Source organism: Crocodylus porosus, unplaced genomic scaffold (genome assembly GCF_001723895.1).
Source record: "Crocodylus porosus isolate Cpor-Errol unplaced genomic scaffold, CroPor_comp1, whole genome shotgun sequence".
NCBI lineage: Eukaryota > Metazoa > Chordata > Crocodylia > Crocodylidae > Crocodylus > Crocodylus porosus.
Genome location: NW_017728914.1, coordinates 33,065,323 through 33,077,375, shown reverse-complemented (window position 1 = coordinate 33,077,375; position 12,053 = coordinate 33,065,323). Strand labels below are relative to the sequence as shown.

Here is a 12,053-nt window from a genome sequence, read left to right as displayed (position 1 = left end):
CTCTTCCCCCCCCCCCCCAAGGTACAGCATGGGGAATACCTGAAATGTGTGCAGTGCATCACCACAGGCTGGTCTGCAGCACCACATACTGTGTGACCACACTTGGCTGCATGCAGTCAGTCTGACTGATGCAGTAGCCTGACCTCACACCATGAGTTTCAGATGATATCTGCTAGCTTTAAAGTAAAAACAAGTATGAGTAAACTTACTGCATTGACACTGGCAAACATGAGAGATTGATGCTCTTTGATATAACTTCCCGTCTTCGAAATGTTGTTTAAAATAGCTAGCAAGAGTGAACCAGCTAACAAAACGCCCGGCACTTGCTAGGAACTCTACTAATAATTTACTAGTAAAACCACTGGGACCTTTTTGAATACAGTTTGTTGTTTTTGTTGTTGTTGTTCCATTTTCCTTGTTTTTCAGCTCTTCTGTCTTTCGGTTCCTCTTATTTTCTCTCCCATATAAAATTAATTTTACATCATGATTGTGTTTTGATTACCATACATTTTCATAGTGCTGCCAGATGAATTGTTTAATTTGGTATTCTTGTTGGATTGGAAAAGCTGAGTGCTGGTAAAAGTTAAATTTAAACATTGGGATTTGTAAATTATCCCTAATCTTGATCTAGCATCTGTCCTTAACTCATGGCCTCCAAGTGGGTTTAGTTAACACTCTAGCACCTCTCCCCTTCCTCTACAAAATGGCTTTGTTCTGGGCTAATGGAAGCATTGCTTTTTATTAGCATATTGGAATGTGATTTTTTTAATTACCCTTAATATCGAGAGATTTGTCTACAAATACAAATTCAGAGTCTACCTGGAGCTATACTTTTTTGAAGATGTAAGAAGTGAAAGATTTATTTTTCTTTGTCTAAGGTTTTGGATGAACGCATTTTTATGAACTATATTAAATAGCTTTCTGCAGTAAGGAGCCCTTCCAACAAAGTTACAGTTTACACCGATTTGAACGTCTTTAGGATGTTTTAAGCAGGCGCAACCTTTTCTTCTGTTCTGCATTTTTCTTGGCCCTTGCAAGGTCAGAAACAGCAGTTGTGCTGACTGTTTTCAATTTGAGTCATTCAGTGTTCAAATTATATTGCAGTAGTGCCAAAGGACCCCATTGTGCTAGGCATTGTAAAAACACATGACAGATTGTCAGCTCATCGAGGTAGGACTAGAAGTAAAAGCTTTTGCGGTTAGACACTAAGATCATATGATCTTTTAGTTGTGCTTTGCAGATGGCTCCATGTATATCATGCTGGGAACCCACTTTGGGTATGTTGGTTGATAGGTCAACACAAAAATGATCCCAGAATCACAGTGGGTAACGCAGTAGGAAAGATAACCTAACACATTCTTGGGAAAAATCATTCTTCCTCCACCATCAGGTATGTAAAGCAGAAGTTAAATCTAGGGGGAAAAACAATAATAAATTACTAATCTTGATAGATCATGTATCATCTGAGCTATATACTGTTCAGGGATAGAGAAATACTTCTACATCAGTACTTCATGTTTTCAGTGAATTCTTTGCCAAAGGCACACTGACTTTTGTCGTCTTGTAGCTGCAGCTGCAAGGGAAGACGCTTCAGAGCATCCCTTCTATACTGGAACCAAGGTAGAAAGCCAGGGAATACCTTTTTCTTACAATTAGGGGACAGTGTTTATAAAACTGTGTCAAACTTTTGCTCTTGTTTGGTTGTTCAAGTCCTGCCACCCAGTAAATATCCCAGTAACATTTCTTGTAAAAATGTTCCCTCTGCCTTGAGAATGGAGGAAAGGCCTTTGCAGATAGTCTGTATTAGATGGTTGGTGATTTTCTGGTGCACTACTGGTAAAATAAATGATTACCATAAATCATGTTGATTTCTGGTTGCTATGTAAAACTTCTATGTTATTGTAATAATTTACTTTTAAAAAACACTCAGTTCAGGAGAAGGCACTGAGTCTTGTGCACTTGAACTTGGTTTCTAAAATGCAGGGTTGTTTAAATGCTACTTCCAACCTATTCATTTAAAATACTGTAAGTGTTAAATGATGTAAGGTTATTTGGAGGGAACTTGTTTTCAAGGATCTGTGTTTATGGTGGTAGGTGCAGGGAAAAGATGCCTGTCCACTTCCCTTTCCTGTAGAACAGTGGTCTCCAAAGTGAGGTGCGCAAGACGATCCATTGGGGTGCGGGAAGAAAATAGAACTTCTATTTATATTTATATAAATATGCATATATTGGGGGGTGTGCTCAAAATTTTTTTTCCTGATAGGGGTGCACGATCAAAAAAGTTTGGAGACCACTGCTCTGGAACATAAAAAGATTCTCTCTCAGATCTGCAGAGCCTCCTCCTAACCTCTCCAGTCCCATTGTCAAGCAACCTCCTGATCAGCTTCATCAGGTGATGAGAGCACCCAGCACATGATCTTTCCAGTTTCCTCTCCCGGGGCCTTTTCTTTTCTACAAGAACTCTGTCCTTCTACAGCCCTTTCTTTCGCACGTAGAAGCCTTAGCATCTGTCTCAGCCACCAGCTCTCACTGTACCACTGGCAGGTGTCACTCCTGATTTTTCTGCTGAATCTTAGCACTTCATTCTTCCCTCTGCTTTGCACCCAAATGTTACTACTTTTGTTTTGCTTTCTCCAGAGTGACTTGCACAGAAACCTAACTTTTGCCATTTCCTTTGAATCTAGCTTCCACCGTTAATACAGCATCTGGTACTAGTTTGACGAAACAGGCAAATCATCTCGAGGGAAACCTGTAGCTTTCCCCAGCAGTTGCCATTGAGCTGTGTACGTCAAGATGGTTCCTCTTGGGGCCATTTGCTCAGCTGTCTGCAGCAGCCTCTCAGAGCTGGATTATCTAGAATAGATGGTTGGGGAGATCCCAAAGCTGTTTGCAGAAGGCACACAAAAAATACAGTGTTTCTTAAAGTGCTGAAGACCTTCCAGTATTCTCAGCTGGTCCTCCAGGTAGAACACCCCGAAACAACGTCGCTGGAGGTTTCTGCCCATCCTTAAGGTTTCTTAAACAGAACACCAGATTGTTTCCACGCACACCACGAAATATGGAAGGCCAAGGCTGATTTTCTGGGCTTTCTGCCTGATGCTAGAAGACGAAAAACTAGTAGGATTTATAATGAGATTTATTATTATTATTATTATATGACTATTATTACTATTTTTATTTTTATTAATATTATTTTTTGTTTATTCATTTTATTTTTTCCCCATCATCATTATGACTTTTCCAGTCCTAAAAGTAGTGATCAGAAAGGAATAGTTCTCATACACAGTAATTAATTGCCTGTTAACTGTCACCAGGAAACAAATGGTAATCTTAGCCACAAAAAAGAGTTGACTTGGGAAAGAGAGTGGAAGCAGTGATTCTTTTGTCAGACACTGGAAGTAGAATTTTAAAAATGCAGACACCGTAGTAGCTACTGGATATTTGCATTGGTCTTTGAAAATAAATTTGTTTGTAGAGTTCTTGTTTTTTCCATGTTTAGAGATGCACAGCAGAATTACAGCCATCTAAATAACTGTAATTATGGGAACGCACAACATTTTTTCCTTGAAGTGTCACCTTAAAATTTGAATTGCCAGACTCCCTAATCTCTTGTCTTTTGATCACTACAGTGCTCTACTGAGCTTTTCCCATGAAGTACTGTTCAGATATTCACAGTTTCTAGTCTCGATTAGTAGAGCCCTTTGCTGGGAATTCATAGCTGGCTCCAGTCACTTTACCTGGTTCATTACTATTACAGGAGGACCTTGCTGCATTTGGTGTCTTACCTGAATATTATAAAGCTGAATAATATGCATTGAATGTGTTCTGCAGCAACCTGCACTGCTTCCCTCGCTCTTCTCAGATTTTATCCCCCCCACACACTCAACCCCCCACAGGTTGCATCCTCATTTGATAATGATGCCTCCTAAGGAAGCAAGAAATTAAACTTTCTTTTTTCCACTTCATACCCTGGACTAGTTTGTTTTTTTGGTGATGTAGTCACTGCTGCAAGTACCCTGCTCTTCTACAAGGGTGGTGCATGTGAAGCTTTGTAATGAATAAAATAAAAAGAAGTCCCAAATTATGTTCCCTGTGGAATGAATTTCCAGCAGGTTTTCCTGTGTAGTAGTCTTAAAGACTGAAAAAAGTAATAGCTGTTCAAGTCACATGGGTAACATCTACAAGGTATACATGGATTAATGTGTTTGGGGGAGAGGGGGAAAGGAGTTGTGCATTCTGAGATTGCCTTTGTAGCTGTTTTAAGCAATAAATGCTGCTTATCGATTTGCTAGAGGACTATGGTACAGGTGCGTTTATGAATGTTATAAGTTGGGGATCTGGGTTTGTAGGACAAGTTGTGAATATCAGTCACAAAGGGCCAAAGGGTTAGGATTCATTTATTTTTAAGTAGGTAGGATGCACGTGTGTTAAAAGGTTGGTGTGAACTTTTTCGCTTTTTTCTTCTAGGAACTGGGGACATTGTTGCTGTGATGATTACAGAGTCAAAGGTGAAGGAGATCCTGAATTACTTGGAGAAGAACATTTCTGTCTTGATGGCAATAGCAGTCGGAGGTCGTGTTCCTCCAAAGAATTTCAGTCGTGGCTCTTTGGTCTTTGTGTCAATATCATTCATCGTTTTGATGATCATTTCTTCAGCATGGTTAATCTTTTACTTCATCCAAAAGATTAGGTACACAAGTGCACGTGACAGGAACCAGGTAATAGGTTGTTTTTCTCCTATCAATTTATGAAAATACATATAAAATGATATACTGTACAGTTGATTGCTGATACATGGTCTGTTGGGCCATAAACTGTGAATTTGTAGTCTTTAAATGTAGATTCTGGATGTTTAGGTACTCAGCGCTCAGAGCATAAGACGCTATGTGATAGTTGTGTATAGTAAGATGTATAATCTTTCTTTCCTAAGGGAAGAATTTTTATTTTCATTGTGAGATTAATGCACGGAAACTGAAGAATAAAATACATGGAGTCCTCTGAAGTGAGACTCATTCGTTGAGAACAAAAATCACCCGTTTTTGGCGAACTAGAGTATAATATTTTCTGCTTCTCTTGAAAATCACTAGAGATTTTAAAAGGAAATGAAGTTTGGGATAAATTGTATGGTATGCTGCTGGAGGAAATTGGCTGCTCATTGTTCTGGGGAGATTTTGCTAACTGAGGGTTGGATCATATATGTAATCTTTAGGGGTGCACCGATAAGAGATTTTGGGGGCCAATGCTAATGTTTAAGGCAGTATATCGGCCGATACCGATCTGATACAGCTGCCATCTGCTGATAAGTCCCATCTAGGCAGTGCCTGCCCCCTCCCTCATCACGAGGAGCGTTGATCTGTCCCCCCCACGCCCCTTCCCTTTTGACTTACTACCTGGAGGAAGCTCTCCATGCTGCTGACTTTGCTCCTTGCTATGCTGCAGCTGCGCACAGCATGGGCATTTATCAGCCACGTTATCAGCTCCATAGGGCCAATATAGACCATTTTCTTCATATCATTACCAATCCGATCTCAGACCAATGTATTGGTGCGCCTCTATTAATCTTTCTAAATTATCTTGTAAATCAATTTAATTTTTAGTTCATTCCTTGTGCAATATTTTAGGAATCTCAGGTAGGTTGTCATATAACTTTCATGGAGCTTTAGATGTCTGGCATGAAACTTCCTAACTAGCCAATGGCAGACACTTGCACAGAAACTTTTGTTATTCTTATTGAAATCTGGTTTGTCAGCCTCTTGTTAGTAATAAGTGACTAGCATGGAAATCTTCATAGTGCATGGGAGGTGTAGAGGGAAGAAGGGGAAAAAAGTTTCAGAGAAGCTAAGTTCATCAGGATTACTTCTTCTGTGGTTTCTGTATGGGGAAGGATGGTCTGCTGGCTTGGGCACAAGCCTGGGACTCAGGAGGTCTGTTAAATGTTCTGTCTTACTGTAGACTTTCTATGTGACCTTGGGTAAATTAGTTTGTAAAATGGAGGTCAAGCACTTTCCTGCCTCATGGAAGCACTGTGATAAATGCACTAAAAATATTGATGTATTTGGATGCTGTGAGGGCCATAGACATATCTTGGATATCAGAAGAATATCAAACAGAAATCTCAATAGGGGTTCAGATTTGAATACCTTGGTGAAAGCTGTGCTGGTAAGAATTATACCAAGTAGATTGCAAGCTTTCAGATGACTTAATGCAAACAGCCTAAATCAAAATGAAAGTGGGGCACTGTCACTGTAAGTACTCTCTTGCTCCACAGTAGGTGAAAGCTACACTGCAGTAGCTCAGTACTCAAAGAAAGGTACTAAGATACTTCAGTGAAAGAAATCCAAGCTGCTGTAGTTTTTAGTTTTCATCTACCCCTGGGTAAGTGTGGGCACACAGACAGTATCCGTGAGTATCTGATGCATGGTACATATCCACTCCCTTTTGTGTCATAGTTCATTTGTCTACAGACTGAGGAAGAAACCAAGCTGGCAGTGATAAGCCCATTTAACTACTTCCCAGAAGTTAACTCCTCTCTTATTGAAAGTGGGTATAAATAATTGTTTAACACAGGAACTGTGGTCAAAGTAGGGATTAGAATAGTACTTGGTGGGTACATCTACACAAGCACTTTAATGAGCATTACAGCATCACTAAAAAAGTGCTATTCAGTTTGTGTGTTAAAATAGACTAATGTGCATTAAGTGTTGCTTAAAAACTGCTTTTTAGTTAATGCGCCTTAAGACAGGCTAATGCTCACTTTCTTAATGCCTCACAATGGAAGGCTCCTATTAGATGTTCAGGGAGCCTGCTCCAACACACTGAAAATCGATTTAATCGAGTCTGCTGGAGCATGGAAATTGATGTGCTCTGGCAGCCTTCCACATAGATTCATAGATGTAGGGTTGGAAGGGACCTTGTAGATCATCAAGTCCGACCCCCTGCCCTGGGCAGGAGAGAGAACTGGACTCAAATGACCCCAGCCAGGTAGGCATCAAGCCTCCTCTTAAAGACACCCAGGGTAGAAGCCATCACAATTTCCCTTGGAAGTTGGTTCCAGATCCTAGCCACCCTAACTGTGAAGTTGTGCCTTCAGATGTCTAGTCTAAACATCATATGCATCAGCATCCCTGCATTGAAAAAATGGCAGTGGAGCACTTTGAACTAAAACACATTTGATGAGCTTTAGTTCAAAGCTCCCCGCCACCATTTTGCAGCTCAGGGATGCTGATACACGTGATGTGGATGCTTTTAATTGGCGCGGCTCGCTGATTAAAGTGCCCAATGCTGTAACCCAGAGCACATGTAAAAATCCCTGGCGGTACTAGAATTAATGTGCATTAACTAAAGTGTGTTAATGCCAGGTGTAGATGTGCCCAGTCTGTTTAACTGAACATTAATGGGAGGGGTGAACCAATAAAAAGAAACTGCACACACCTGTTGTCAAAGTCTAGTTCTTGTTGGAAGAGTTCCATTCTAATCCTATCATCCACGTGACTAATATACTTGATGTAGGGACGTATACCAGTAAATGTTTCTTCCACCCCAGTTAGTAGCTCACAGGAAAAAATGCCTTTTTATTCTACACAGTCCTGTTGCCACAGTAGCTACAATAAATCCCTCTGCTGAGGCTACATCTCAGGATAGAGGGAACTCTGTCCTGAGATTTGAAGCAACTCCTATCAGCTCCCTGAAGAAAATGTTCTATGGGGAATTGAGAAACCAAGCTCTGATGAAGGTAAAAGCAACCATTAAGTACACAGCATGTGAAACTCCGAAGGGATATTGGAAAAGTAATGTACCTTTTAATGGGTACCTTACCAGCCATGAATTGACTAAAATTAAATCGTATTACCATATCCATTTGAAATGCATCCATTTGAATTCATGGATAGATGTGCACTAGGAAGGAGTTTGGACTAGGTATGGGGAACGCTGCTAAATATTACCAAAAGTAGATAAAATATTTATTACCCAGTGTCTCTTCTAAGAGCCCATACAGTCAGACTTGTGGCAGTCAGGGCGTGGTATAATAGGAAGAAAAATATGGAAAAGTGGTACCAATAAATGTGCTGAATATTTTAAAATATTTGAATATTTTTAAATATCTTTTAAAATACTTTGTATAAAATGTGCTATATGCAGATTACAATATCAATATCTTTTTGTTTGAAAATTTCATGGTTAATTCATGGCTTTTTTTCTTGTGTGTAATGCAGTCTTCCCAAACACAGGTAAAAGCTGAATGCCGTGTCACTTACCATTAGTTCTCTCTGTTCTCAGACATAGTAATAGGAATAACTGAGGACAGATTAATTGGATATAAAATTTAAAAGAAGCACGAATATCTATTAGCTTAGTAGACAAGGTTCTTTGGGTGAATCTGATATCTTTTATTACACCCCTGTTAGCTTAGTATACACAAATGGGAGAAGAAATAGGATTTATATTCTGATTTAGGTCCCATCTTCCATTTGAACAGTAATCTCAAACTGAATGAACTATTTGCACATCTCTAGCCAGTACGGATCTGAAACCCTTTATATTGCTAATAATTATAGCACCTTAACATTGTTTATGCAGATGTCTTCCTCTTGAGATGAGAGGACCTGGTTATTGAATCATGAGTACATTTTAAGAATGTGTTGCCATTTCAATTGTACTGTTCATGTGAAAATATTAATGTGCCCTATTGCTTTAATATTATAAGTACAGTTATCCTAACAGCTGAACTATGAAGAGACTTAGTAGAAGTGACCTTTGAGTCCCCAAATACCTGTCTCCACTGCTCTTTTTTTTTTTTTAGGTTGTTGTTACAGAAACTGATAAGAAAGGAGAATTACTAGGTGAAATGTGATCTAGTCTATGATGTTGTTGGCATGATTTTCAGTAGATATCTTTTGCTTCTGCATGAGCACTTCTGCTTCACTAATATCTGTGTCTGCAGATGATGGATTTCGTTGTGTGTATTCAGTGTATCCAAGTGGCAGTGCTCCACAAGGCGTGCCCCCACAAAATTACACACATTCAAGTGGAACAGGGGTTTTAAGAACCCATTAAAAATCAAGAGCAGATATTAGTTAAGACTGGGAAGGTGGTAATTGAATCCCTCTTGATACATTGAGTCAAGTTAACATGTTAAAACTAGTAGTACATAGGTGGACTGTATTTAAATGAAAGAGGAGTTTACCTCTCTAAGTGGCTGGTGCTGTGAGCAGCGGCAGATCTGTTTCCTCACAGAGCACTATCTGCTCATCTACAGGTGCTAAATTGTTTTTAGAGCTGTTTAGAGACATTGTAAGCAGTTGCCACAGATGCCATGACATTTCAAGTGGGAGGGTAAATGATCTGTGAGATTGTCTAAAGAGATGCTTCCTATGGAAAAAGTTCACAGATCCCAATTGGTAGTTGATTTAAATGAGTGCAATATATTTGCATGGTAAGCAAAGCATGCATTTGGAGAGAATTCCTCTACCTTGCTACCTGCAGCGCGACTTGAAGGATTATGGCAGTTAATAACTAAGACCTAATCTGCTGCCCAGATCATTGAAATTCATGTCTTTCCAGATTCAGCATCTAACTTTGATTCAGTCTCCAAGAGCTGCTCAAGGGCACTCAGACCAAGAAGCAAGATGTTAAAAGATCACCGTTCTCTTCCGAGATGAGAGCCCACAATTCTCATGGAGTTCAATAGGCCCTGTAATCAGTAACTCCCAGACTCTTTTAAGATGCTGTTTCTGAGATGGACCCTGTTACTACTTTGAAAAAAATGAGAACCGCATTCATTATCCAAGATACTAAACTGAGAATTGCTTCTGTGGAATGCACTGTCAAGCATTATATTAAGATGGTCGGTGTACGTTCCAGATGCCAGTGAGTGAATTCTGCAGCAGTCCTGTAACATAATTATTGTTCCAGTTTTATAGATTAAGAAACTAAGGCACAAAATATGATGTGTCCTGACTTGTGCCTTTGCCCAAGAGAGTATGATATATATGCAGACCTCTTGACTTTCCTGATCCTGTACTTCAAGTATCATAATGCAATTTATAGTAGTGTTGCTTTTACATTCATAATTAAATTCTGAAGAACCAAGAAACATATTCCAGAACTGGTTGCCTTCAGTGCTGAGAGTAAACTTCAGCCTTCTTAACTGAGAAGAATGTCCTTGGCTCTTGGTATCAACAAAACTCCAGTGATCAGCTTAAATCATTCCTTCAACTTTATTTTATTACTGTCTCTCACTTTCAATTTTCTGTTTCTCTCTGGGTGCAATGCTAACTAAATATCGCTGCACTCTGCCATTCCCTACTTTTCCATAGCACTTACATGATTATAGACTAAGATATAAGCTAAGCTCTAGCGATGAAAGCTTCCTTAAATTGGTGTGACAAACCTGATATTTCATGAGCTTCCCCCCCAGCGTCTTTTGTTCCCATGTGCCATGCCATTGTTTTTGTTAGGAAGGGATTAGAAAACCTCAGGAGCTTTTGTAGGCCTTCTTGGCTTCTTCCAGATTTCAGAATTTCAACTGTTTGGCTATAGTTGCAGGAATAATGTAGGTTTTTTTAGGAATTAGTCCATCTATAAGGAATTGCTTTAACAGTTCCTTACAGGGGGATATGTTCTGTTAAAGAAAGGTCTCATTATAGTTGCTTTGAAGGTCTAAAGAATCTGTTTAACATTACTTGAATAAACCTCAGATTTAAAACTTCACAAGTGTCCAAGGGTGTCCTCCTTAGCTTCCAGAAATAGCTTCTAGTAGGCTGTTGGTCCAAAGGGGATCCTGAAACACCTTTGGGAAAATTTAATTACTTGACTGACCAGACTGTAACTGGTACTTAATGTGGTCCCTTGGGAAGATAAAGATTTAAATGCACCAGGAATGCCCATGGAGTACAGAGTTGTTCCTGTGGATCCCCGGCCTAGCTGTGTGCTACTTCCAAATGCCCACATGTCAAAACAGTTGCTCCACTGGGAAAGGGCTTTTATGACCTTTCTTCTTTCTTTAGATTTTTACAAAGGTCAGGAGAAACTTGATGAAATTTTTATGTGGTTTAAAAAGCTCAGCTTATTAAAGTTTAATATGGAGGTGGCAACAGCTAGAGCCCAGTTTGAAGTGCTCTCATATTGTAACGGAGAAGCCAGAGCTATTACTGATGAACAATGGCTCATTTCTAAGCTCTGTTGTTTTAAGCTGTCGTGTACAGAAGCACACTTCCTGTTTACTGAAACCATTGAAAACAGGCTGTTTTGTAGAAAAGAAAATGTAAGTAGAGTTGTACGATACAGGTGCTTCACATGATTAACCTTGTGCACTTCCACTAGGCCAAAAACATTAAACTCCTTTTGTGGTTTTCAGCTAGGTAATAGTGCTGAACTTTTCCATAAGCAAATATACGGTACATCTTAGTTCAGTGGTTCTCAACCTTTTTAGGGTCAAGGCACCCCTTGGTAGATTTGTGGCACCCCTCAGAAAATATCAGCTCTTAGTTTTCACTCTGTTTTTGATTACAAAAAGTACTAGAGCAATTCTCCTGGTACAAAGAACTCAGACCACAATGAGTCTACACTGTTTTTAACACTGTGGTTCTTATTTGAGATCTCTGGGTTTATCTTGTGAATTGTATTTACAGACCTAACAGTGGTAATGTATGGAACACCCCCCCCCAGCACCCATGAAAGGATTTCAAGGCATCTCATGGCACCTGGTTGAGAATCACTGTCCTAGTTGCTCAAAAAAGCATGTATGACACTGACCTGTCTAAATAGTTATCTACAGTTAAAAATTTTGCACCAGCGTAAGTGTGCTAATGAAAATGAATAGCATACATGCAATCTTGTTTGTGTACTCTCCTATCCTGGTTTCAAACTGAGACCATTAATGCAATAAAGCTCAGCTTTCTCTCGTGCATGGATGACCTCTGCCTGACTCAAGAAGTCTATGGGCCAACGAGAGGCAAAGCACTGCTTGACCTGGTACTGGCTACAGGGGACGACCTAATCGGCGACCTAGTGATTGATGGGAAGTTGGGTGACAGCGACCACGAGCTGATCAC

General features: G+C 39.7%; 1 protein-coding gene across 2 annotated transcripts in view; it reads left to right on the top strand.

The window, feature by feature from the left end:
• RNF130 (ring finger protein 130) overlaps positions 1-12,053 on the top strand; it is a 77,110-nt gene that overhangs the window by 27,977 nt on the left and 37,080 nt on the right. For both annotated transcript variants that reach the window (XM_019535208.1, XM_019535206.1), the window contains exon 3: positions 4,468-4,718. In XM_019535208.1, the coding sequence (XP_019390753.1) occupies positions 4,468-4,718 (251 nt within the window). The remainder of the gene's footprint in view (positions 1-4,467; positions 4,719-12,053) is intronic.